This window comes from Spinacia oleracea, chromosome 4 (genome assembly GCF_020520425.1).
Source record: "Spinacia oleracea cultivar Varoflay chromosome 4, BTI_SOV_V1, whole genome shotgun sequence".
In the NCBI taxonomy this organism is placed as follows: Eukaryota; Viridiplantae; Streptophyta; class Magnoliopsida; order Caryophyllales; family Amaranthaceae; genus Spinacia; species Spinacia oleracea.
Genome location: NC_079490.1, coordinates 122,524,818 through 122,552,342, shown reverse-complemented (window position 1 = coordinate 122,552,342; position 27,525 = coordinate 122,524,818). Strand labels below are relative to the sequence as shown.

The following is a 27,525-nucleotide window of genomic DNA, read 5'->3' as shown; positions in this document are numbered from 1 at the left end:
GGGGAGGAAATTAATTACGATTCTTTTTTTTTACAAAAGCATTAATCATAAAATTAAATTGCAGGAAAATAAAGTAAAAAAATCGGAATAAAACAATATTAGGTGTGTGTGAGTCACGCGATTAGGTTTTCTAAATTCGACCAGTTTTGTGACTTATTCGTCCACGTTGTAATTTAAATTTACCAAATTGTCGTCTGAGATAATTTTTTTACCAATTTGTCGCTTAACGTCCACTTTTTTTACCAATTTGGTTAAAATTCCCCTATTAAGCCTATTATAGAACAAGAGATAGAGAAGTGGCTCTCTACAAATATTAGCCCGGCCATACCAATAAGATACCTATAAGCCTAATATACTTAAATATAAAACCAATCACTTTTATGGGCTAACTTTATGATATCTTTTATACACATACGGTCATACATGTAGGCCCACATGATTATTTCTAACTGAAATTAGTTCTAGTTGAAAGAAAAGTTGATCTCATTTAAATAACATTGAATATTGAATAGAGAAATTACGTTTTCAATCATGAAACTTTGATGTTCATGTGTTCTAGTTTTGAAAAAGGTTTGCACTTTTCCAAACATCATTGAACTTGAATAAAGCTAAGGTTTTTTGAAGATTTGGATGATGATTGTTGTTAGGAATACTTTCGATAAGAAAAGCATCAACTTACTAATCATGTTTTTTGAAAACAAAGCATAAAGATTGAAACTTGTAAATGGAGTATGGAGAATCGTTTGACCCCTTAAATATTACTCATTTTTAAACATTTCCTAGTTCAAGTGAGTATGAACATCACATGAACATCATAGGATTAGTAAACTTGAAATAAGAAAGGTGAAAAATTTGATTTGAAGAGTCCTCGAAAATGTACCCAGATTTAGGTGTTGATTGATTTCCAATCTTGGACTCCCAAATTGCTTAGGCCCTGTTCTTTTTGGCTTAATTTCAATTTTAAGACTTATTTCGCAGTTCAGTTCACTCCAGTTCAGTTCAGCTTATGAGCATTCAGTTCAGTTCAGTTCAGTTCAGTTCAGTTCAGTTTAATTAAATTTAATTGAACTTAATAATAATAATAATAATAATAATAATAATAATAATAATATATATTAATATTAATAACAATATTATTATTATTATTATTATTATTATGTTACTTATGATTATTATTATATTATTATTAGTATATATAACTAATTATTTATTAATATTTACTACAATTCATTATTTATTATGTATTATTATTAATTATTTCTTATTATTATTAATTATTTCTTATTTAGTAATAAATTAACATTTCTATTATTAATTTGTAATTGACTATAGATTACTAATTACTAATTATTAATTATTTCGTTATTAATTATTAATTATTTATTTTTTATTTTTTATTATTTTTTATTATTTTTTATTATTTTTTATTTTTTATTATTTATTATTTTTTATTTATTATTTATTTATTATTTTTTATTTTTTATTTTTTATTATTTATTTTTTATTTTTTATTTTTTATTTTTTATTATTTATTTTTTATTTTTTATTTTTTATTTTTTATTTTTTATTTTTTATTTTTTATTTTTTATTTTTTATTTTTTATTTATTATTTATTTATTATTTATTATTTATTATTTATTATTAATTATTTATTACTTATAATATATTATTATTATTAATTATTTCTTATTTAGTACTCCCTCCATTTCTTTTTGATGTATCCATTTGGAATCTGGTGTGGTTTTTAAGAAAATTGGAATATTGATTTGTATGGATATAAGTGTAATGATTGGGTGTAAGAGAAATGATTGGGTTTAAAAGAATATAATAAATAAAGGAGTGAAAAAATAATAAAGAAATAAGGTAAGAGAGAGGAGTGATAATGATGGGTGATAAAGGAGGTGAGAGAGTGGGTATATGGGGAAGGGAAAAGAATTAAATATTATGGGTGGGGAAAATTAGGTGGGAATATGGGTAGAATCTTTAGGTATTTTGGTAATTAGATAGAAATGTAAGGGTATTTTAGGATAAAATGTATGTCCAAAAATAGAATAGATTCTAAATGGATACAACAATATGAAATGCTTAAAATGGAAACGGATACAACAAAAAGAAACGGAGGGAGTAATAAATTAACATTTCTATTATTAATTTGTAATTAACTATAGATTACTAATAATTAATTATTTATTATTTATTATTTATTATTTATTTATTATTTATTATTTATTATTTATTATTTATTATTTATTATTTATTATTTATTATTTATTATTTATTATTTATTATTTATTATTTATTATTTATTATTTATTATTTATTATTTATTATTTATTATTTATTATTTATTATTTATTATTTATTATTTATTATTTATTATTTATTATTTATTATTTATTATTTATTATTTATTATTTATTATTTATTATTTATTATTTATTATTTATTATTTATTATTTATTATTTATTATTTATTATTTATTATTTATTATTTATTATTTATTATTTATTATTTATTATTTATTATTTATTATTTATTATTTATTATTTATTATTTATTATTTATTATTTATTATTTATTATTTATTATTTATTATTTATTATTTATTATTTATTATTTATTATTTATTACTTATAATATATTATTATTATTAATTATTTCTTATTTATTAATAAATTAACATTTCTATTATTAATTTGTAATTAACTATAGATTACTAATAATTTATTATTTATTATTTATTATTTATTATTTATTATTTATTATTTATTATTTATTATTTATTATTTATTATTTATTATTTATTATTATTATTTATTTTTTATTATTTATTATTTATTATTTATTATTTATTATTTATTATTTATTATTTATTATTTATTATTTATTATTTATTATTTATTATTTATTATTTATTATTTATTATTTATTATTTATTATTTATTATTTATTATTTATTATTTATTATTTATTATTTATTATTTATTATTTATTATTTATTATTTATTATTTATTATTTATTATTTATTATTTATTATTTATTATTTATTATTTATTATTTATTATTTATTATTTATTATTTATTATTTATTATTTATTATTTATTATTTATTATTTATTATTTATTATTTATTATTTATTATTTATTATTTATTATTTAATATTTATTATTTATTATTTAAATTATTTATTACTACCTCCGTTCCTAAAAGTTCTTTACGCTTTCGTCGTTTTAGTCCGTTCTGAAAGTTCTTTACACTTTACGTTATTCCATTTTACTCTTATTTGGCCCACTATAACTTACCCACTCACAATACTTTAATATTAGTTTCACCCACTCACATGTTGGAAATTTATAGCCACTCATTTTTCCTGTGTTACCCACTATCACATGTTCACCAAAATTCCTTAATTACCGTGCAATAGTAACCGTAAAGATCATTTAGGAACGGAGGTAGTATTTATTATTTATTATTTATATTTATTTTTTATTTTTTATTTTTTATTATTTATTTTTTATTATTATTATTTAGTATTTAGTATTTATTATTTATTATTTATTATTTTATATTATTATTATTATTTATATTTATTATTTATTATTTATTATTTATTATTTATTATTTATTATTATTATTTTATTATATTATTTATTATTTATTATTTTTATTATTATTTATTAATTTCTTATTTATATTTATTATTTATTATTATTATTTATTATTTATTATTTATTATTTATTATTTATTATTTATTATTTATTATTTATTATTTATTATTTATTATTTATTATTTATTATTTATTATTTATTATTTATTATTTATTATTTATTATTTATTATTTATTATTTATTATTTATTATTTATTATTTATTATTTATTATTTATTATTTATTATTTATTATTTATTATTTATTATTTATTATTTATTATTTATTATTATTATTATTTATTATTTATTATTTATTATTTATTATTTATTATTTATTATTTATTATTTATTATTTATTACTTATTATTTATTATTTATTATTTATTATTTATTTCTGTTAAGTTAAGTTAAGTTAAGTTAACTTCAGTTCAGTTCAATTCTGTTCTGTTTTGTTCAATTCAGTTCATTTCAGTCCAGTTCAATTCAGCTCTAAAGAACAGGGCCTTAGGACATTAGAACATTGAACTTGTATTTGAATAGTGTTTGCATGAGAGTGTTTTGTAGATATTTTAGGTTGAATAATGAAAGATTTGAAGCTTGAATATTGAAGTAATTGAAGATTAAATATTGGAGAGCTTCAAAACAGGCAGAGCTTCACTGCTCGGAATTGAGTGATTCTGCCTCCGCTTGTTAGTGGAAAGATGGGAGTATTTATAGGAAAAAATTCTTGGAATTAGGGCTTGGTTGCGCCAGGCGCAGGTTCAGCATGTAAAAGACAGTTGTCTTTGTCCTTTTGTGCTTTTTGGCGGTTTGCAAAAGAAGCTCTTTGCAAAAGATGCACTTTGTACTTTCTCCGTCCATTTCCTTGGAGGTTAAGGAATGAATTTTGTAGGGGTTTGCAGTTAAATACATAACATGATATTAAGCCAGGAAGCATGTATAAAGTACATATTAAGCAATACATGCGTTTGTAGCGTGTTTTCTTCTTTTGTCTACGAACACGAGCAACAACTCCAATCGTAGTTCCTTTACTTGGTTCACTAACACGTTTACCTTGAGATTGATAGCTTAGATCTCCTTCAAGATATTGTGACTTTTGGGAAAAACATTCTAATGGAGGCACAATGAGAATTAGGGTTCTCAAAGTCTCTAGGGCTAGAATGAATGAATTAGTTGTTGGGAAAACATTATGTTTAGGTTATTAAAATAACATATTGAACAACAAAGCCAACCGGCCAAAGCCAAAAGGCCTCGACAGGCCAGCAAGCCCACGAAGGGTGTGCATGTAGCCGGCGCGGTGCTGGGCCGCGGGGCACAGCGCAACTGTTGTTGCTCTTCCGCGCGCCCCAGGCAGCAAGGCCATGGGCTAGCGCTGCTTTCTTGCACGCTGCACCCATGGGCCTTGCGCTTGTTCGCTCGGCTCATGGGTTGCTTTTGTGTTGCGATTAAATTATCTTTCGACAATTTCTTTATCGTTTCGTACTTGACAAGCCAATGTCGTACGATACGATTATTCATTTCACCTAACTTACAATATAGGCAATATTATATACGATTTCACCTAACTTACAATATAGGCAATATTAATCGTATAATTATGTTTTCAAAACTAATTTCCCGAAAGCCATTAAATGAATTTCTGATTCATTTAATCTGGCGATCTGTTACATGCCAATGGTGTGACCTTGTAGGTTTAGTCAAGAGTAAGCTGTGAGCCTAATAAAGATTATAACTCAATGATGAGAACTTTGCTCCAACTAGCCGTTCCGATCACTTAAACTTAGTGAATTAATTTTTCATAATTAATCTGAACTTTGGTATTGGACCAATGCACCTTGGGTGAAGGACATATTTCCTTTAGTCTCCCACTTATCCTTTAGACAAGTGTGCATTCCAATTCCTTTGTATCTTAGTATTACTTACTAAACATAAGGTAAGATCCAAGCCATCCTTATTAGGTCCAGAAGTGTTTCTCGAATTACTGAGTTCAACTATTAAACTTTTACAGGTGGTTAAACCTTAACCAATCTGAGCACGGCCATGCATTTTCACAGCATCTAACTGTTCGAGAGGCCTTGAACAACAACAACACCATATCCTATTTAAGATAGGAGGAAAATCCCTTCTTGTAACTTATGAAAAACTTACTTTAATTCATAGCTAGTCCGAATACTGCTTTTATAGTCTCCTTTTTCAGTGCAACGTTTAGTGAGCATCAAAGTGAACTGATTCTCAAACAAGCAGCCATAACTACTCAAGTTTTGAGGAATAGGTTACAATCACCATTAAAGAGAACGCACTAGTACAAAAAAGGTATGTTGCTTCACCTTAAATGCATCGAACACAAACTTGTTTGAAGCATTAAGTAACATTTTCTTCGATACTATTTTTCGGATTGAAGCTTTTGATAGATTTTGAAATTCTATCAAATATATTGCATCGAACCTAATAAAATTTGAAGCAATTAATTAATATAAAATTAAACCGCCAAAATATTAAAATTTCCGCCAAAAATTAAACGCTTCGAGCCTATTTGAAAACGATGTAAAATAGTCGTTGATTTTAGGACAGCTAACTGCGCAAGCCCAATTGAGTTGTACTGTTGGACATAAGAATGATCGATTCGCCTCAGATCAAAACCACTAAACCCACGACCTCCATTACTCTCCCTTTCTAAAAAAAATAAAAAAATCCAAATGAAGAACAACCTCCATTACTCTCGAGCGTTTAACAACCTCCATTTCTCTCCACTTTTCTCCACATCTCCAGTCATAGAACACCAAAAATCTATGCAAGATAACTCAATCAGAAAACATAAATCAGATAAACCAACCAAAATATAATACCCACCATAGTTGCCGCCTAACAAGCTGTTGCTTTCACATCAATCGGTTCTTCACTCAAAAATTCATTACAATTGAAAGGTTAGTTGCTCTATCTATTTAATTTTCTACAATTTATGAAGTAATTATTTGGTATTGTGAGGTTTTTCATGATTTTAATGGGTTTGGTGTGTTTAAGGGTTTTGAAATTACTAATTCACGTTTCGCAATAGTCGAGTGCAGTGAGCTGAGGTTATTGTTATGCTTGAGATTAGTGGGTTTGTGTTGTTGGATATTATGCGTGTGAAAGAACGATAATTTCTACATTGATTTTACTCATGTTAGCGAGGGAGTTGGATTTTCCACTCAACTCGAGTATAATTCAACTCTTTGGCTCTTAAACTCGAATCGGATTATTCAACTAAATTGCAAATGTTTTTTACTGTCAAATTAATTGGCAGAAGAATCTCGTGAAAATATAGGTTTACTGAAGCAGATTCGGGTTTTATTAATGCATGATAGATGAATGTCGAATTTAGGGACAAAAGCCTAATACTTAAATAATAAATGAATAACCAAGCGTTTGTTTAAATGGTGGTGGTGGTGGTGTTGTGAGGTGTATAACATGTGCTAGAGTGGTTACTGTTGTGGGGGTTGAGGTACTTAGAAGCAAAAGGGGTACAACAATGGTAAAGAAATGTCGAGTCTTGTTGCATTATGTATTGCCTCGAATTGTGACAAACTGCTAATTGTTCTTAGTTTTTATTTTTTGTTATGTGATAGTTTTATTCTCGGTAGCATATGCCTCAAAGAAGTATCACAACATCGATATAAAGAATTTATACATCGTATTGTTGTTTACATGACATTCAATTATGAGAAATTCCATAACTGATTATACCAATTATAAATTAATTAGAATATTAATTACTGTATTGTTTTAGATTGATTGCTTAAAAAGGTTGGAAACCTATAACTTGCTGAAAACTCATATCGCAGATAAAGAAGAGTGCTCCTGCTATCCTTGAAGTTGGTATAAAAGATTGAAGTTTTAGCAGAAGTTCTTGTTCCTGGGAAAGTGAAGAATTTAGACATAGCAAAGGAGATTCAAGAGGTATATGAAGAACTCTCTGCATATTTTGATGTATGTGCTAAATTGAGTTGTAAGTGTGTATTGCATTATTGATGCGTGAGAGTGGAGATGGAAATATATTTAATCTGCAATTTCATGTGTTATAGACGGTTAATTCACCAAATTAGTTGTTATAATTTATTTCTGAAACCGTTAAGACTTAAGCAGAAATTTGAGGGTTGCTAGATCTGCTGCTGCTGTTGACTGCTTTCTGCTGCTGCAGTTCAGCAGCCTGACTGCAGTTTTCAGTCCTTAATTTGCTGTTTAGGACAAGGATACTGTGTTGAGGCGACTGATTTCAGGAAGTCAGGGAGGGGGTTCTGCAGTTCCAATTTGATGTGTGGTGTTGCTGCTGGTGCTTTGTGGCAGTTTGATGAGACTGGTTTTTTGGCTTGAGTTTGTTCTGTCAGCAGCTGGTGGTTGGGTTGTGGTTCTGCGGCTGCTAGTTTGTAGTCAACTGACCTAAGTTCACTTCTGGGGTTTGATTTGGGGCAGTGTTGTAGTTTTTTATATAGTTTTGGAGTAGTGGTGTCCGGTTGTCTACTTTGTTTCTTGCGGTTTTTATGTTTAGGAGGTTGGTGTTCAGGAGTGTTTAAATTTGTTTGGTTCGAGGTATGCAAAAATAAATAAATAAATTCCTAGATCTTTAGAAATTTGTTTAGTTGTCTAGTAGTGTTATCAACTAAAATTTTCTATCTATGGGGTCTTATTATTAAAGAAATTTCTTCTTGCAGATTCAAAGTTTTGAGGCAGAAATCTATGTTCCTCATATAGCTGATAAAGATGGCAGCCTCTAGGTTTTCGCGATTCGTTCATCCGTGCTCCTTCTATCCTTGAAGCTGGTTTAGAAGTTGAGGTTTTTGCGGAAGTTACTGTTCCCAAAAAAGTAAATTAAAGAATTCAGACATAGCAAAAGAGATTCAAGAGGTTAGCACGTATAATAATTTTGAAATGAAAAGATACTCAACAATTTCTGTGTTGACCTTGAAGATTTTACTTTCAAATTTCTCTCAAAAAACACTTATAAGATAGCAATCTATAATAAATAAATATAACCAAAACTATATAATTAGGCATAAAAGACATTAATTTCAAAAGACTAATTAAAATGAAGAAAAATAATGTTGAAATTTGAATGTTGGTTCTTTGAAATTTAGAGTGTTAGTTCAGGTTTGTTTAGCTTAATTGTTTAGTTTTCAATGCTGATTATAGAAATTATTAAAAGTCAAAACTTACAAATTCTCAAACAAAGGACTGAAGATTTTTTCAGTTGGTTATGCTGTCAGCTATTAGGTTAGAGATGTATTCGAAACGGTAACGCCCTGAAATAGACTCTCTTTGACCTGGCTGCAGCCTGCTAACCTGTTCTCTGAATCAGTGAATATCCCATTGATAATTTCTAGTTGTTCTCAAGGTTCAAATGTCCATTAACAGAAGTTCATTGAATATTGTTCCTAATTAGAATTTAAGTTGTATTGGAAATTAAAGCTATAGAATCCCATTACTTCTTGATGCAATTTTGTAATCATAAGGTGTAGTACCATTGGTTCTCTTGTTGTGTGCTTGTTTAGGACCTTCCCACACTTGGAGCAACTGTTTGTGGAAGTAAGACTAGAAAATTATTTGTGTACATAGGGGGGGGGGGGGGGGGGTAATATTGAAGTCCTGGGGGTAATATTGAAGTCCTGATTCTTGTGTCTTTATAGCTATGCGAAACTTCTGTTATTGTGACAGGTAAGCTGACCAATTCTACAACATCTTGCATTAACAATGCGATAAAGTGCAGGCATGTGTTAAAATATCCTATACAATTTTATCTTTACTGTCACTCTTTTTGTATTCTTTGACAAGGGATCCGTTTACCTGCAGTTAGTAAGTTGTGATGAAGCATTTCTGGATGTTACTGACTCAGAAGTGGCAGTGCTTGAGCTTTTCGTTTCATAAATAAGAAAAGGGATCTTTGAAACTACAGTTTGCACAGCTAGTGCAGTGATTGTTGCAAATATGCTTATGGCCGTCTTTCCACCGGAACTGCTAAACCAGATGGTCAATGCTACATTTCTCTGGAGAAGGTAATCCTAACTCCTAAGAGTTTCATGTAAATGATTTTTGGAAAAAGAAAATCAATAAAGTTGCATGATTGCATGACTAGGGTTGTTAATGAACTTGTAAAGGATGTAATAGTTATATTTTTTTCGTGCAATATGTTTAGGGTCTTATACGAAAAATACAAGAACTTGAGTGTTGACTCGATCTCATTCATGTGTCAAGAATTGATTTCAGCAACTACATTGCATTTAAGTTCAAAGAACACAGATGAAGTATGTGAATACATGGCAAGAGTAATGAAAGAAGCTTCTGAAAACAATCAAAAGATCCTACCCCATATCATCAGAAGTAAGATAATCTCTCTAATGAAAATACGTTTTATGCTGCCTTAATTTCCTTCTTTTACGAAATTTTATTTTCTTATCTTGGTTAGAACAATACTAGCTGCTTTGTTTGTTCTGTGTTCGACACTTTTGGCATCTATCTGTATTCTTGCATGTCATATAGTCGCATATCCTGCAGTCATACAATATCTATATTTGAGAAACCCTCTTCATATAGTTTCCTATTAGTACTCACATTTTAAGATTTTCTGATTTTAATGATATACAACAAAAATTTGCTTCATTACATCTTAGTTTTATATCCACAACATACTTACAAGTGAACCTTCATGCAATTTTTATGCCAAAAGAGACTCCTTACCTCGACACCTTTTCATGAAGCTTTTCAAGCGCTATAGCGCATATTGTTATTGACAACTATACATGCTGCACAATTTTCTTTCTTTTCTCATTGAAACCCACTAGAAAATATTATAGGTCATATACCATATAGATGGGAAATGATAAATCCAAGGAATAATTCACTTCTTCCAAGGAAATCATCTTTGAAAAAATATGGATTTCCTTGGAAGAAGTAAAAATTTCCTTGGATTTATCACTTCCCCATATAGATGGCTGAAGCCTTTTATTGATATTGAAACATACTAAGATAACTTTCATCAGTTTCTCTAGATGTTATCATTGGAACGATTCATACAAGGTGGTGGTGGTGATTATCGTTGTTTCCCTTGTTAGGGAAATTACCAGGAATATAGAAGGTCAATAATTATGTCATTAATAATTAAGCCCATTATAAAGGTACGACTTTGCACAAATAGGGTGCAGTAGCCTCAGGGTTCCAACAACTATAACCTAAAATCAGTTCAGGGTGCATCTTTCAAGATCTGTAAATAGTAATCCTGTATAAAGGGCATTTGATGGTTTAAAATTCTGCACATAGTTTTAAACTACAGGCCTAGTTCAGTTCATATGAAGTCAACAACGGCATATTCTTCTTTAAGTTCTATCAGTAATGGAAGTATCTAGTTTTGTATCATATGATTTGCACGGGTCATGTCTTCTCAATCAACTAGTCGTATGACCCGTGCAATGCACGGGCTAGTGTTAACGTTGTTGATAATTTTGTCCTACGAAGTTAAAAATAGTGTATTTAAGTTGGTGACATTCCACAATTAGGAAGAAGTAGATACAAGATGGAACATAGGGTGGGTATATTTTCCCATGCCCAGCATTTGCACCACCTACTTTCAAAAGCCGCATATCTTGATAATCCGTTTGGACTTTCTGTGATGTAGCTATGTTGTTGGTAGCAACAGTTTGCAGTCATGCTCAATATTTTTGATGTTATTTAGTGGTATTTCGTTTTCCCTTTCAGTGATGATTATTGAGTAAGTAGCAGCTGAATTTGTTAAATGTTGTTACCTTGCCAACTTAGTTACTGTATGTACTGTGAGAGATAATGTTCCCTTTTCCGGTACTGCATTTTTTTTTTTTTGAGAATTACACCTTTTTTTTGAATGTCTCGTTTAAGTTAAATAACAAAACCCAATGGGAAAAAACAGTGAACAAAACTCACTAATCAACATCTCTTATTTGTTTTTTTAATAATATTTAAGTATGGAGTAGTGTCCCCTTTAAAAGATGGACCCATGCAATGCACAAGGGCGTATGTAGTTATCTCATCTTTCAGGAGTTTTTGCCGTCGTCCGTTAGTTGGATTTGTTCTTGATTTGTAGTTGGGGATGTGCTTGTTGTTGGTATCTCCTCTGTTGTGCCAGCCCTGTTGTATTTTATTAACATGTTAGTATAAGATTTTATAAACATTACATGTGTAATATTTTTGTTGTGTATGATGTGTTTTTGTGTTTTTCTTTGGGTTTTGTGTAGTCCTTACCTTGGTGTTTTTTGTTTTTTATTTTGTCGGCCTTCCTTTTTTATTTCTTTGAGTATCTCCTTCCCTTGTCGTTTTGTTGTTACTTTTTCATCCGTCTCAACATGGTAGACCTTAATAGCAGTTAGCTCTTGTATGTATCCTTTGTTGTAAACTTTGAGTTTAAGTGTACATGTCTTCCCAATGCATTGTTGTAGCTCATTTGAGACCTTCTCAGCTCCATTTTCCTGCATTTCCAATGAAATTATTGTATATTTCAGCGCCTTTTTGTACCTTGGTGGTTTTTAGAAGTTCAATTGTGTTACCTGATCATAAATCTTCATCATTGAAGTTATTGGTTTCCCAATGATTTTTTCCACGTCTTTGTCAAATATCCCCACAGTCATCTTTGCGTGTCCGTCATCAATTGTGGCAATTATTCGGTACCTACAATAGTAGTTATTAGTTGTTTTGATGGTATTATTGTATAATATATTAGATATAGTAATGGTACTCCACCTATCGATGGGGTATTCCGGGACTACTTGGCATTTGTTGCAGTATTGATTCTCATCTACTCTTGATTTGCAATTGTTACATGAAGTGTACATCCAACCGCACTCTTGGTCGTGGATGAATGATATTTGTGCCACGCAAGTGTAAGTGTTCATGATTTCCTGCAAATATGAATTCATGATTTGCAATCAGGGAAGATTAAAAGTTCAATCGATAGTTGTAGGTTGGTATCTCGGTTTTAAAAAATAGTAAAATGGCTTTTACCTGTCCTTTATTAAAATTAAAGGTTGTACCTGTTATAAATGAATTAATGTATAAAGTTTTTGACATGATCTCATAATTTAGGAAATTGCTATTTACCTCATTTTCTTCTCCTTCCATGTATAGTTGTTGTAGTTCTTTGATTGTTTTCCGATTCTTGATCATCGCCTCCTCCAAGCTCTCTGGTTGGGCGACTTCTATTCGGACTATTTCTTGTAGCGGGACATCAACCATCCTTTATGAAAGCGTGCAATGGGTAATTAGTAATGCGGGAAGTATTAATTTTAGTTGCTAATAGTTGATTTCTTACTCTTTTTTGAAATGTTGTACTTCTGGGATGTCTAGGTTGATGTATATCTTAGTTCCTCCGGTTGAATTGAGTTGATAGTTCCCTGCCACAACATTTACATGATTTAAATAGATGTTGTCAAACTATATGGGTTTTGTATGTGGTTTTGTTGGCATTTACCGTTGAACATTGTTACTCGGGTAGCTGTGATTATTACAATGTGTGGTTGTGATCCATTGTTTGGTATGTCATCGGTCACTAGGCCTGCTTGGGTTCCCCACAGCGTTACCGCGACTTTGTTGTTCCTGTGACAATATGGTCAATATGTGTTTGTGTATGAGGTGTTTGTACTGTTCTTGTATATTTCATCCTTACCTTTCATCTTGGATGTGGATTGTCCGGCGTTGATCTCCTTGTTGGTTTTGGTTGTTTTGGATTTTGTTCTCTACTCCAATAAGCTGACCAATTACCTCTGCATCAGTAGAAGTTAGTTATTGAATGTAGTAGATGGTGTTTTGGTTGTGTTTGCCACATATACCCCATAAATCTCTACTTATCAAATCTATAATCTATAATCTATAATCTAATACATATATATATAGGGGGGGGGGAGGTGGTTTATGGTTTGTTTATGTATAGTGTGAGGCAGTTTTGTTTTACCTGTGAGTATGTCGATTTTATTGTGTCGCTCAGCTAGTTGGTCGATGGGACGCAAGGTGAATTTGTGAAACGGGATTGCGGCAACAGTTTCTTCTTCCAATTTTACCGATGTGAATGAAGTGAACCATACGATGTAGTCATTCTGTACTTGTAGTCGTGATCTGGTGTTTTTCCCGACATTGAAATGTGACAGTGTATATATTCTCCCTTCTGTTACCTTGTCCTTGTAGTCATTGATTATTGTTTTTTTTTATCAATGCTTGTATTTGTGTTCCCTGCAATTTTCACGTGTTAGTGTGTTATTATGTTAAAGAGAAGGTAGTCTTAGGTAGTTACATACCTGTTCATCGAGTAGGACCATGTCTATTGTATCTGGATTTTGATTTGTTGGTTTGTATCGCACTTCCCACATTCGGGTTATTCGGACGGTTATTGTCCAATCTATTTTTGTTGTATCCAACTCTGCAATGTAGTTCTTTGAGGCTTCCATATCCTGCAAACAGTTTGGTTTTTGAGTATTGCATTATAAGTTTTCATGAAACAATGTAATAGAGTGCAGTCGAAGTACCTTTTTAGTTCTGGACTTTGAAAGATATTGTTAAGGGTGTGTGTAAGGTTAATTGTTTTATGTAATGTGTTGTACTTTCTGTAGTGCTTCCTTTGTTGTTGGTTTTATATTGTCGTTTTATTCTGCTCCACATTTAAGCCGTCTGTTACAAATGGTTTAATTTGTCTTTAGTTAATGCTTTTATGGTTTGTTTGAATTTTTTTGCTGTTTTTTTTTTTTTTGGTTTTGCAGTTATTTGGAGGCTGTTTTTTAGCTGTAGTTATGCAGGGTTTTATTCCAATTGTAACTGTTCCATTTATGGTTTTATTGTAACCGATGAGCCTTGAATTTTCTGAAACCTTCTTCTATTGTAACTGTTCTATTTATTGTTGATATTGTAATTGGTTAGCCTTGAAATTTCTGTAACCTTCTTATATTGCAACTGTTCCATTTATGTCTTTGTGTTGTTTTTTTTTTCCAGTTTCATTGTTTATTGTTCGTATTTCTGTGGTGGCAATTTTTTTGTTTTGTAAGTACTTTTTACTGCTGTTATTTAATGCTTGTTGTTGTTATTATGTCATTTAATATATGTGAATCACTTAATTATATTCCTAGTGTAGGTAATACATAAACCATACTCAAGTAGAGTACATACCTTTGTGTGAAGATCAGTGAACTTCTGATGGACTTCAGCCTCATCTGTATGCCAGCAGTCGTACTTGATTTTGTTGAGCACAAGTGGTATTAGTGTTTAACCTGTGGAGTGCATAGAGGCATATGTGAATGACAACACACCTTGTAGCTTGTTCAAGGTCTTATGTATACTGTTCAAAATGATTATAATTCCATTTTTTTTGTCAGCATTTTTTTTTGGAATTGTACAGTGTAATAAACTACCCCTAAATCTGGTAAAAGTTTAAAACGCTATCGTTTTGAAGACTAATAAAAGGGTTACCTTCCTTGAGGTTCAGTAGTGTTATTTTTATGGTCTTTGGTTGCTTTGCCACGCTGTTGGATTTCTGCTCGCTTTTAGCAGGTTTCATGCCTGTTCATCCATATTGACCACACATCCGGCGACACAACGATCTTCATCATGTTGAGGTGGTTTCTCGGATTCTACATCATCTTCAGATGTAATATCTGTCTCGGAAGCCTTATTCTCACAGTAAACCATTCCTGGATTGTTCTTTTCAATTGAAACATAACTATCTTTATCACTGCAATAGCTGCTACTATTTTGGAATTCAATCTTTGGTTTTCGTGTATGACGAACTGCAGACATTGGTTTCCCTAGGGTTGGTTAACTGGTGGGCTGGCATTGGTTGACAGGAGGTTGCGAGTAAGGTTGTCTCATAACCTTTGATGCCTGCTCAAATATAATGAAGTGTAAAATATTATATTTTTATCCCAAAAATACAAAATGAAAAAATATCTCCATACACTTGGGCGATGTTGAGTATTTTAGCGTATCATTCCCTTGATAAAAGTCTTCCTGCAAGTACAACGATTCCCAAATAAGATATATAGTTATAAGCTGCAAACACAGGAACTTGGCCAATTTAATTAAGGCAGTCCTCATATGTTGCCTCAAGATCATTCTAGTTCTGAATCAAGAGATTGGGCCATTCTTTTTGGATTCATCTTCACAGACTTCACATAACATCAATGAGCTCTGATATGAGTAATCTTATTATTATACTCACTATACAAAAACCAATTAAGATCCTGAATCTTTGGGTACTTACATGTCTGCTTCTTAGTCTGCTTTGTTCACCACCAGGGACAACAGTGTGAGCGGATTCTCTAAAGTATAAAATGTATGGATAGCCACATTCTGTAACCATATTATGTTCTTCTTGTATGGCTCATGTTCCTGAAACTGCATTAGATCTTAGGTTAGAAGGTGTTTTCTTGTCATGCTAAATAAAGGTATTAAGTAAATAGAATTTGAGTTGCCGGGAAAATGAAATAAAGAGAGGTGTGAAATTCTAATCATATTATTCAATTTAACAAAAGATGTGAAAGTAACATTACACATATAAGAAGAATATGACATACTACATATGTATGCAAATTCCAACCCTATGGTATGGATTTGTTTCCACTGGGGGAAAATGTCCTATGTGTTTGCTTTTTAATTTGAGACATTGTCAAATATTTCTCTATACACTACATTCTTTGTTTCTGAACAATTTTCCATGTCATTTCCATGGCGGCCTATACAAATTTTGAGACCAGATCGAGAAGTGACTCTAGAGACAGCCACATATAGTTGTCCATGGCTAAAGACAGGCTCTGGCAAATACACACCTACGCGGTTGAATGTTTGACCCTGACTTTTGTTTATTGTCATTGCAAAACATACCTTGACAGGAAATTGTCTACGCTTCATAGTGAATGGCAGTGCGTGATTAGATGGTGTCATCTCTACCCGGGGGATGGAGACTCTGCGTCCTACATTTTTCCCGGTTACCACTTGTGCTTCAATTACAATTGCTTCCAACCGCGTTATGATGAGTCTTGTTCCATTTCATAATCCCTCAACCTGGTTGATGTTTCTAAGTAGGATTATTGGACAACCTACCTTTAGTCGTATCTCATGATTTGGGATGCCGGGGAACTGCAGTGTGTTGAGGAACTCTTTTGGGTATAGATCTTCATCGACCGAGCTTCTATTTGTGAGGGGGCTTACTCTATCAGCACTTTTATATACACCTTCTTCTCCAGAAATCATCGACAGAATGTAGTTGTTTATTTCATCGACACATTCGTTTTTAGGCGCTAAAATCGCCCTTTCAGCAAGGTATTTGATATCTCTGTATCTTTGAAGTAGGTCTGGATATATTTCTTCCACAAGGGCTACCTTTTTATCATCCTGGTCTTTTACCAGTAGGTCAGTAGGTATTTGAATCCAACTGCCCTCATCTTCCTCGCTTTTTGCAGTAGTAGGTATTTTACCGTCGCCCACATGTAGGACCCATTTGCTAAAAGCCTGCATTTGTTCTGATCCAATTGTGGTCAAGCTTCCCCTCAATCTCATGTTTGTAGTGAGCTTAAACACGACGCAATGAGGCCAAATTGTTGAGGACCTACTGACCGATGCGTCAACAATATATGCTCTACCTTTTCGTGGCACCACTGGTTATATTTGCCTGAAATCACCTCCTAAGACCACCGTTTTTCCTCCAAATGGCCTGTCTGAAGCGCTAGGGTTAACTGTCTGCATAATATCACGTAAAGTGCGGTCCACTGCCTCAAACGCATGCCTGTGGACCATGGGAGCTTCATCCCATATTATAAGCCTTGCTCTTTGGATGAGGAATGCCAACTCTAAACCTTGTGTTATCCTGCAACATGAGTTCTCATTTAAATGTATTGGGATGCTGAAGCGTGAATGTGTCGTCCTTCCACAGTGAAGTAATAATGCTGCAATTCCAGATGATGCGACTGCAATTACAATATGGCCTTGAGATCTAATTCTTGATATTAAGGTGCTCCACAAATATGTCTTCCCTGTGCCTCCGCTACCATAAATGAAAAATACCCCCCCAATTGTATTTTCTATGGCCTCTAGTATCTGATGGTACACAGAGCTTTGTTCTGGATTTAGGCCTGCTTCTAAATTGGATGCTTCGTGTGCTAGAGTTGCGATGTCAAACATTTGCTCTTCCAATATCAATCTGTTTGATGTTTGTTGCACCAAAGACATGTCCGGGAATGGCATACTTCCATAGTTTGTGAGGCTCCTGTTATTTCTGTTGAGGATCAATTCTATCTCATATAATGCGTAGTTTTGCACTTGGTTTGTTGTTAGCACAATGATGGGAGAATTAAACCTCTTGCGTTGGCGGTATAGGACATCATCTGATAATAGCTCCCAATTTTTCTCCCATAGGTCACTGGGACTTGTTACTTCACAGAAAATTAAGATTGTGACGAACAACTCTCTAAGTTGTGGGGCATGAGCCCAAGATGATGCAGCCTGTAGAGCTTCATGCCATTCACTATCTCCTTCTAGAAGCCCTAAAGCATTGCAAGCTTCCTTGAATGTGGCAAATTCTACGCCATTTACTGTTCTTATTTTTGCAAAGCTTGTTGATCCTGTCACTATATTAAGGAGCATACGCAAGTAGTAAAGCTCCCCTGATGCTGGGTGCACATAGTAAATCCTCCCTATTTTGAACCCTTCATCTCTTCCTTTCCATTTCTTTTCCTTGCTTTTCCATACCCATTCTGTTGGGAAATCGTGGTTTGTCAGTTTCCTTGCTTCTGGGTACATCCTATTTGCTTCCATCCATCCGGTGAGAGGAGTCTTTGCTAGTCCTACTCTTTCAAGCACTTGATCCAACGGCTCATGATCTTCAAACATCACTGTCTGTTCTTCCTCTAGGTGACAACTTAAGCGTTGAACTGGGGGGGTACTTATATTGTATTGGGAAGCCAAAAACTCTCCAGCACGCTTCTGCAGCAGATACATATCTGCATTGCAAGTACGATTTTATCTCGTCTCTAGGTGGTTCAAGATTGGCGTGTTGTCCTCCTGGCATTCCATTATCTGTGACTTCTTGAACTGTTGCAAGTGCCATATCTGGACCCTTGTTCATGTACTTGAACAGGTATTTGGTACATGTGTATTTGTTGCATACTTCAACGTTGATGTGTGCTTGATACTTCACCAGCAAGTCCACATTGTATGGCACAATGAAGGTGTTATCAATTGTGTGGCCATTTTTTTCTGCTATCCGACCATTGTTTCTTCTTCTGTATGCTGGATAACCGTCTTCTCCAATGACTGTGTCGTCGTTGAAGTCTTTAGGATAGTACTTTGTACAATGGCCATCATGCATACATGGACATTTTGGGTTCAAGCTACCACACGGTCCATGAGTCATGTATTGGACTATCGCCTCAAATGCAACTGGGTCCTCTTCCGGGTCTGGTAGTTCTGCTGAAATCAGTCGATCGATGTCTGCTGCAGTCCGTAGTTTGTCCGGTTCATGCAAAAACAACAACATATGAACATGTGGGAGACCTCGTTTTTGGAACTCGATTGTGTATATTGCTGCAAGATTGTACAGAATGTTAGAATAGCAATTGTATTTATGTGTACAAATCTTCTATCCAATAAGACATAATATAATAACATATGCCACATAAACCCAAAACAGTATTGATGCGCATGAGTTTTCATTACACACGAACTTCCATCCATATACAATGTTCCTAGATTACAGCAACCGGCCATTTCAAGAATAACTAATAAAAATGGATCTGTGTACTGAAAATTGAAGTGCATACAGAGTGTGAATTGACAGCAAAAATAAAACATGAACAAATTATAGTTTTAAGTAACTCCCACTTTGCATCATACTGTCATTGCATATTATGATACATTGATACCAGAACTTAACACTGTACACACAAACACTTACCTTAAACATGCAAAAATAAGTATCAAATTTCGAACATACATTTGATGATAACATTTCGCCTTACTATTCACCTTGTCAATTAAGCAACAGTAGATGATAAGAAATGTTGAGAATCCATCAATAATTCACAACTTGCAGAAGCCACCTTTAAACAGAATAAAAATCGCTGAACCCCAATAAATTATTTGGGTAGCAAAGTGTACAGAAGTCAAGGATATAGAAGTTACTTATTTTTCTACGGGAGGAAATTAATCCACAAACGAAAGATACTAATGACAGGGAGACGATTGAGGGAATTATATATAATCTATTTATTTCTACATATGCATATATAGTACATTTTTGTAGTGTAAACTGATTTTTGGTAGGAAATATATATTATTAACTTATAAGACATAATCTAATAACATATGCAACATCAACCCAAAACAATAATGGAGTGCATGCTATATATAACATTTTGTAGTGTATACTTATTTTTGGAAGGCACTAAATATTATTAACTTATAAGACATAATATAATAAAATCAGCCACATCAACCAAAATAGTAATGGAGCGCATGCATATATAGAACATTTTAAAGTGTTTAGTTTCTGATAGGTCATACATGTTTTAGTAATAAATTGAATTATATTTACCTGCTTTAGTGCGGCCGCAAATATTTCTTTTCGTGAGGTCCACCATCAGTTCATCAAGCTTTATCTTGAAGACTCGAGCGATGATATCAGGTCGGTCTTCTGGTTTTTGTCCGGGAATTAAGGATAAGAATTCCCTGACCTCTAGCCATCTTGGATTACATGTCATAGTGATGAACAAATCTGGAGGGCCAGCCCATCTGCAAATGGCTAGGGCATCGTGATAGTTTTGAATCATGAATCTCGGGCTTCCCGTGAAGGATGCAGGTAGTATCACACGCTGTCCTACAGATGCAGGAGTTGTGTCTCCTCGAGAAACAACATCTGCCAATCCACGAAGCACATCTTTGCGTAGCTTTTTTTGGTTGCCTCTTACCCATTCTAATCTACCTTCTTGGATGCATGTGAAGGCATCAACTACTTGTTGTTGGTTTAGTCTTCCCAATTGGAATCTTGTTCTGGCCTCCTTTTCTCTCTGCTGAAAGCGAAATGCGTAATATTCTCTCATAGTGACTGTAGTTCTCACCCGTCTGCCCGTTTCTTCTGCATCATTGTGGGGGATTTCTGTCCTATATCCATCTTCTCCATATGAAAAAAGAAGCGGATATTGCATTTCCATGGAACTTGGGTGAAGCTCGGATATCCTTTTCAGTCCAAAGTGTTTGTCCTCGATAATCACATCCCTAGGCCCTTTTTCTGTATCACCTGTACCCACTATCAAAGCAGCAACCTCTGAAGTGGTAGGGAGGTTGTATTGTCTTCCATCTTTTGCTCTTGTCCCGATCAACCGGATCTTCACAGGTTGTAATTCAGACTCGTGGAACCTTTCCCTGGCCATTCTGAATACTTTTGCCAGTTCATTATGCTCATCAAACATCTTTGATAATCCTGCTACAATTTCAGGGTCTAGTTCTGGTTTTTCTCCCACACTTCCGAGGCTGTTTATCCGGTTTGATACTTCGTTCTGTGTGTCATAAATATAAAGCTGGGTGAACCTTGGTTGTTGGCCTTCTGGCGGAAGCAATGAGCCAATTTTATGGTGGTTCTGCCCATTTAATCTAAACACATACGGAGCATTTCCCCGATTGATGCTGCTGTCTACCCTCCCTCCCATTGAAGTGAAAGCATTGATGGAGTTGTACATCCTTCCTTTTTATTTGAAATTCTTCGATCTACTATCACTGTTGTCCAAGAGATCCTTCAAAAATTCTGGTGGATCTTTCAATAGAGGTAACCTGACCTTGCCCTTTTGACAGCAAAAACTGTATTCAGGTGAACTACTATTTCTGTCTTTCCTCGCCCGTTCCTCATACCAAACTATAGCTTCACATTTTGGACACACTTCAGTTGGCCCTCCAAAATTCCAAGGTTCGGTGTATATTCCTGTATGATTATAAGGGTACATTAGGTTCACTGACTTGGTTATGTTACAACATTATTATTTAAATTATTTAAAGAATATATTCTCACTTGTATGTCTCGTAGTTCGAGGTATTTGTTGTTGGCCATGAAGTTCTGCACGTTGCGTTTGCTCCATATCTGGGGGTTCAAAATGGGAGCATCCAAAATTAAATTCTTACACAAAGAAACGAACTTGAAACATGAAATATAATACTACTTTTTACCAGTGGGTGATTCTGAGTTTTGATATGCGGTCGTTCGTTGTGCCTCCGCTGATGTGGCCAGTAGTCCATTCTCACTTTGACGGGTCCATTTTCTTCCACGACTTGGAGCAGGTGGAATAGTGTTTGAGCTGGATGCAATATCTATTACCGAATACATAAGATTTAAGACTTGTTTGTTACATTTATTCAAATATAAGTAATATCTTTAGTTATTCAATTTACGCTTACCAATGCTAGTAGTCACGGGTCTTCCAACGGGTCTTCTAACGTCCCTGGAGGACGGTGTAGAGGTTGATACGCGTCGATTTCTCCTTTGGGTAAGTATATGTTTTCTTAGCAATCCAGCGAGTTTAGTTTTTTCTTTTCCATTGTCCATTTGCAGTTCGGCAGATTGTTGTATTTGATGTTGACCAGGGAGCTCCAAACTTTGTCTTTGCTGAATGCCTACGGTTCAACATCTGATCAGAGTCGATTTTAAAACAAACAAATGTAACAACTACAAATATGAGATACAATTCAACTTTGCGCCATTTGGTGATTCTGGGTTATTTGAGTTGGATCCAATGTATATCACTGAATATATATGATTTAAGACTTGTTTGTTATGTTTTTTCCAAATATAAGTCATATCTTTGGTTATTCAATTACCCTTACCAATGCTAGCAGCCACATGTCTTCTAAAGGGCCTTCTAACATCTCTGGATGACGGTATACAGGTTGAGGCACGTAGATTTCTCCTTTGGGTAAGTATATTTTTTCTAACCAATCGAGCAAATTTAGCGTTGTCTTTACCATCAGCAACTTTCACTCTGCCAGATTGATGTATTTGTTGTTGGACATGAGGTTCCAAATTTTGTGTTTGTCGAATACCTGTGGTTCGAAATGTGACCAGGGTCATTTTAAAAACAAATGAATCTACCAACTTCAAAAATGAGATACAATTCCTACTTTGTGCTATTTGGTGATTCTCAGTTGTTTCAGTTGGATGAAATGTATATTATTGAATGCACATCAATACAAATATATGTTTTTTTTTCAAATATAAGTCATATATTTTGTTATTCAGTTTACCCTTACCAATGCTAGAAGTCACCAGTCTTCTAACATCTATGGCCGACGATCTAGAGGTTGGTGCGCGTCCATTTCTCCTTTGGATAAGTATATTTTTTCTTAAGAATCGAGCAAGTTTAGCTATGTCTTTACCATCATCTATATGCAGTCTGGCAGATTGGTGTATTTGTTGTTGGACATTAAGTCCCAAAATTTGTCTTTGCCGAGTACCTGCGGATTGAAATGGGATCAGTGAAACTTTTTAAACAAAGAAATCAAGCAACTCGAAATATGAGATACAATAAAACTTTGTACCATTTGGTGATTCCAAGTTTTGTATTGCGACCCTGTGTTCTCTCGGGAACGGAGAAGAGGCTAATGCTCGTCGATTTCTCCTTTGGGCAAGTATATGTTTTCTTATCAATCGAGCATGTTTGGCATTGTCTTTACCACCAAACATTTTTCAATCTGCAAAAATTGAGCACAAAATTCTTTTAGCACGGGGTACTGGCGCAAAGTATTTGAATAAAAGTTAAAAGGAATGAATCTGGTCATCAAAAGTTATGTGCTGAAATATATTATTGTGATCAAAATATACATACATGGCAAGTAAAGGAAGACAAAGATAAGGTTCATTCGAGGAAACATAAGATTGTAACCTCAGTTATTCATTGGAAATGCAAACATAACTCCAGCTTACATTTTAGAAACTTATTGGGAGTGCAAGCATAAATCCAGCCTACATCTAAAAACATATTTCTATCGATATAGTTGGACATAGTAGATATTTCTCTAATTACGTAAACCCCCTAAATTTTGTAGACGTTGTATGATAATTCTATTCTCATCACAAACTTCAAAGTAGCTTCGCTTAAGATCATTGAAGCTCATCTCTTCCGTGGCTAGTTTAATCTCAGTTATACGCCTTCTTTTCCTTTGTTGCATGCATACTTCATAGTTCACATCATCAACGTCAAAATTATGTGTTTGCTGTATAATTTTGACTACTTGTTTTACTGCATCTTCGGAGGCTTGTGCAATGTCTTTGTGTAGTTTACTATAAACTTTGATTGGTAACTCTTCCTTGTTAATTGTAAGCTTCACAATGACCTTGTACTTGTTTCTTTTGGCTTTGTAGTATTGTCTATATAGGGGTCTAGGAAGACCATACCAATCAACAATTTGTCCAAGCAACGTTGTGAAACTAATACTGAAAAGCTTCCTGCCATTCTTCATTTTCTTTTTACAAAATAAATTTTGGAAAAAGTGAATTTTGCATGATAACATACAGGCTAAAAAAGAAACAACAACAAAAAGGGTTGGCAAAAACCAACCACCATTCACATAAACATGTCAAAGTAGAACTCTACAACCAAGAATCAAATATAGTACCTTCATACTGAATCTAATAAACTAATAAGTAACAAAACTATATAATACAAAGTCAATGTTAGGCTGCCAGAAAATGAAGGATATAATTAAAACTGAGAAACAACCCCAAAGTAGGGAAGACATTATTTGTGTGAAAGCAGGTATGGATAAAAAAAAAAAGTTAAGTACCCATTTGACAACTTTAAATTATTTCAGGCACATATATATGCTCTTACAAATTATAATGGCTTAAATTATGGCTTGGATGCTTTTTGTAGGAAACGGGTTCGGTCCGGTTCCACGCAATTTTCAGGTTCAAGTTTGGATAAATTCGGGTATAGGGACATAAGAATTTGTTCAAAACACAATAATTTGTTCTAACCGAGCCTTTTTCAGTGTTATCAAGATATACTTTACAAACTGTAAGAATTTGAATCGTTTGGAATTTGTGCTTTACTGGATTGCAGGGCGTAATCTTTGTGACACTTACACAATGAGTTTATTTAAATTTTTTCTTTAGGTAGATGTCCAATTGAGAAGTGATGATTTGAGAATTGATACTTACCGCTCTAGGGGTTCAGGTGGTCAGCATGCTAATACTACAAACAGTGCTGTGAGGATAACTCATATTCCTTTTGGACTGACAGTATCTATTCAAGATGAACGGTCACAGCACAAGGTAAGTTTTGGCCTGTTACAGGATCTTGCAGCCCTTGCTTTCTCATATGTTTATTTTTCTGGAAATGTTATTTTTTGAGCTATGGGGAGTAGCCAATCTTTGTCTAGTGGCTAAGCATTTTGTTTGCCCAGCATTATTGTGAGAAGGCATGGATGACAGAGATGTAGACTGACAGGCTTAAGTCGTATCACCTAATCAAAAATAACCTAAGGTCCACTAGCTAGGTAGCAAGGGAAGTCAGGATCGAATCCACAGGAAAACAGGCGTTCTTTCTACTATCAATTAATTAATCTAAACTATTGTGAACAAGAATTGGTTGGTGGTTTATATGCTAAGACAACGAACGATAATTAAACAAGGATGAATCAATATATTAAGGAATCTAGGGCATAGGTTCACCAACAAATAACAATCCAGAACAATGAACAATCACGATAATCAACAAAGTAATTAATTAGATTAGCATGCTTTCTCAAATCGATATTAATCATAGACTTAGAATTAACGGGCTCTCGCTACGTATTAACTCTAATTCCACCTATTGACACAAGCCTAAACATCAAATTGCATCTCTTGAATCTTAATTTGATATTGCATAACTACCACAATTAAACCTGCGCAAATCTAATTGTATAGTGGAATAAACCAATCAATAGGAATCAATTGTAATGCCAACAATTATGATTATTCAATATCCCTTCATATCATTCATGGATCCCCAAACCCTAGAAATTAAACTACTCAAGCATATTAACAATAAACAAAGCAATTGGCATGATTGAAAACATAATTAAAGCTTAAACAAAGAATTGAAATAAAGAATAATACCTAATTGAAGAACAATGGAAAATGAAAGCTTGAATTTTTTATTGAAAATAAACTAAGTGTTTAGAACAAATTAGAGAGAAAAACTAAGTGTTTAATACTAGAATATGAGATAATAAGATGTCTCCATAAATTAACTAAGGGGTGTATTTATAGTTTAGCCCAAAAAGCATTAAGAAAAACCGGAAATGTTAAGTAAACCGCGCGCATGAGACGTCATGGGTTGTCGTCGCCCGGTCGGGCGCCCGTCCGCCCGTCGGGCGACCAGCTCGAATCCCGCCCGTCGGGCGCAGGCCTGCCCGCCGGGCGGAGGGAGACACTTCGAATCCATCTGCACGCGCCCGGTCGGGCGGCTCTCGCTCGTCGGGCGAAGAGCGAAAATGCGTTGCTGCTGGCTTCGATGGGCGCCCGATGGGCACCAGGCGAAACTCCGCCCGTCGGGCGCCTTCTGACGTCCTGATTCGCTGCTTGCTCGCCCGATGGGCGAGGGGAGATCAACCGGGTGGGAGGCTCTTCGTCCGCAACACCGAGTCTAACTTCCGGGGCTCAATCATGAACATCTAAGGCTCCCGTAAGTTGACAAAAGTCGTCCCGAACTCCCTCGGGATCATGTAGTGGCCTAAATCATCAAGAAACGGGCCTAAAAAGACCAATTTCTCACTAAGTATTCCTGAAACTCAAGGCACACTAAAATACACAGATTAGTACTAAAATGGCTCCTAGGAGCTCATTTGACGCATAAAAGTACTAAGGGACGGGGGTGAAAACACTATATAAAACGCACATATCAAACCTCCCCAAGCTAGATCCTTGCTTGTCCTAAGCAAGGAAATCATCGATGAACACAAGATCAACTTCACCCCCAACATATTTCAAAAACGAGAACATAATCCAAGGTAAAATCTAATAAGTATGCATCAATGTCAACCAATCAAATCCATTCAATCGCTAATCCACCTTAACAGTCGTCACGCAAAGCGAACCACAAATGCACAATGGAATTCAAGACTAGTGCTCACACACTCGTCACTCATTTATGTGGCGGATAAAAGATGTACCCGTTCGCTCCCCTCCCAACATATAAGTGAACAATGCCCTCCCAAACTCACAACACTCGTGTGTCTAGAAAAACATACAATCAACCTAGTAGTCGACTCGGAATGTGCCATGTCATAACTTGCATTGATAAACAACTACCTTCATATTAGTACGACTCTATGCACAAAGGTCGGAAGGTCTTCAAAGCTTGTAATGTTAGGCTTAGGTAAGGGTGCGGTAAATTTGGGTATAATGTGAGCTTTAAAGCCTTGGCTTTGGGGAGCATGAATCCTAAATAACCATGATCAACCTCAAGATGATGACCATAAACCTCCCACTCAACACATGATGAAACAACAAACACCAACACCATACTTTCTTGCCTTTTTCACAATTAAAACCAATCACTCCTAGGAATAATGAACTTACGAAACTTTGAGTGAAATAATACTTTGAAATTTTCGAGAGTAAATTTTTTTTTTTCTTCAATTTTTTTTTTCAATCTCTCTTTTTTTTTTTCTTTCTCTTTTTTTTTCTTTTTGAAACCTTCACATTTATTTTGGTCTTTCATCTCCTTCATTTTCAACTCATTTTCAACAACAACCATGATGAGACGAATTCCTTTTCTCCACACTCAAAATGCTCAAAAATACACCACACTACAACTCCATCACCTCACTACTATAAGCTCCCCCAAGCTAGGCTTGGGACTAGTAACCAATGGG

General features: G+C 33.9%; 3 protein-coding genes, 1 long non-coding RNA gene and 1 pseudogene across 9 annotated transcripts; 1 reads left to right on the top strand and 4 right to left on the bottom strand.

Annotated features, from left to right (window-relative positions):
* Window positions 1-6,260: 6,260 nt before the first annotated feature.
* On the top strand, window positions 6,261-15,007 carry LOC110785990 (uncharacterized). 6 transcript variants are annotated; one of them, XR_008932940.1, is made up of 7 exons: window positions 6,261-6,578; window positions 7,476-7,590; window positions 8,343-8,535; window positions 9,343-9,680; window positions 9,821-10,005; window positions 14,626-14,673; window positions 14,760-15,007. It is a non-coding gene; the product is annotated as an uncharacterized lncRNA (long non-coding RNA). The 6 variants fall into 6 exon arrangements; XR_008932939.1 differs by lacking the exons at window positions 14,626-14,673; window positions 14,760-15,007 and adding an exon at window positions 14,397-14,598 and having other exon boundaries at window positions 6,262-6,578; window positions 9,880-10,005; XR_008932938.1 differs by lacking the exons at window positions 14,626-14,673; window positions 14,760-15,007 and adding an exon at window positions 13,631-14,390 and having other exon boundaries at window positions 6,262-6,578.
* LOC130472503 (replication protein A 70 kDa DNA-binding subunit B) lies at window positions 11,453-13,238 on the bottom strand. Its single transcript, XM_056843690.1, has 7 exons — window positions 13,118-13,238; window positions 12,959-13,040; window positions 12,748-12,883; window positions 12,391-12,548; window positions 12,198-12,318; window positions 11,896-12,119; window positions 11,453-11,781 (listed from the first exon to the last, which is right to left on the bottom strand). The coding sequence occupies exons 1-7, from the start codon at window positions 13,125-13,127 to the stop codon at window positions 11,688-11,690; spliced, it is 825 nt and encodes a 274-aa protein (XP_056699668.1). The 5' UTR covers window positions 13,128-13,238; the 3' UTR covers window positions 11,453-11,687.
* A 1,271-nt stretch (window positions 15,008-16,278) lies between the features above and the next one.
* On the bottom strand, window positions 16,279-17,184 carry LOC110785976 (uncharacterized; annotated as a pseudogene).
* Window positions 17,185-17,286: 102 nt separating this feature from the next.
* On the bottom strand, window positions 17,287-18,438 carry LOC110785977 (uncharacterized). Its single transcript, XM_021990484.1, has one exon. The coding sequence runs from the start codon at window positions 18,436-18,438 to the stop codon at window positions 17,287-17,289; it is 1,152 nt and encodes a 383-aa protein (XP_021846176.1).
* A 67-nt stretch (window positions 18,439-18,505) lies between these two features.
* On the bottom strand, window positions 18,506-21,356 carry LOC110785978 (uncharacterized). Its single transcript, XM_056842170.1, has 4 exons — window positions 20,216-21,356; window positions 19,537-19,556; window positions 19,347-19,422; window positions 18,506-19,206 (listed from the first exon to the last, which is right to left on the bottom strand). The coding sequence occupies exons 1-4, from the start codon at window positions 21,354-21,356 to the stop codon at window positions 18,506-18,508; spliced, it is 1,938 nt and encodes a 645-aa protein (XP_056698148.1).
* Window positions 21,357-27,525: the final 6,169 nt, after the last annotated feature.

What these genes read in the sequence shown, in the direction of transcription:
- LOC110785978 (XM_056842170.1), bottom strand. Translation starts at nt 21,356, where the DNA reads ATGTACAACTCCATCAATGCTTTCACTTCAATGGGAGGGAGGGTAGAC. An exon ending in TTGCGGCCGCACTAAAGCAG is followed by an intron (nt 19,557 to 20,215) that starts GTAAATATAATT and finishes TTGTGTGTACAG; the next exon opens with TGTTAAGTTCTGGTATCAAT. An exon ending in AACATTGTATATGGATGGAA is followed by an intron (nt 19,207 to 19,346) that starts GTTCGTGTGTAA and finishes ACAATCTTGCAG; the next exon opens with CAATATACACAATCGAGTTC.
- LOC130472503 (XM_056843690.1), bottom strand. An exon ending in CCGGAATACCCCATCGATAG is followed by an intron (nt 12,319 to 12,390) that starts GTGGAGTACCAT and finishes CTACTATTGTAG; the next exon opens with GTACCGAATAATTGCCACAA. An exon ending in AAAAAACAAAAAACACCAAG is followed by an intron (nt 11,782 to 11,895) that starts GTAAGGACTACA and finishes AAAATACAACAG; the next exon opens with GGCTGGCACAACAGAGGAGA.
- LOC110785977 (XM_021990484.1), bottom strand. Translation starts at nt 18,438, where the DNA reads ATGGAAGCAAATAGGATGTACCCAGAAGCAAGGAAACTGACAAACCAC.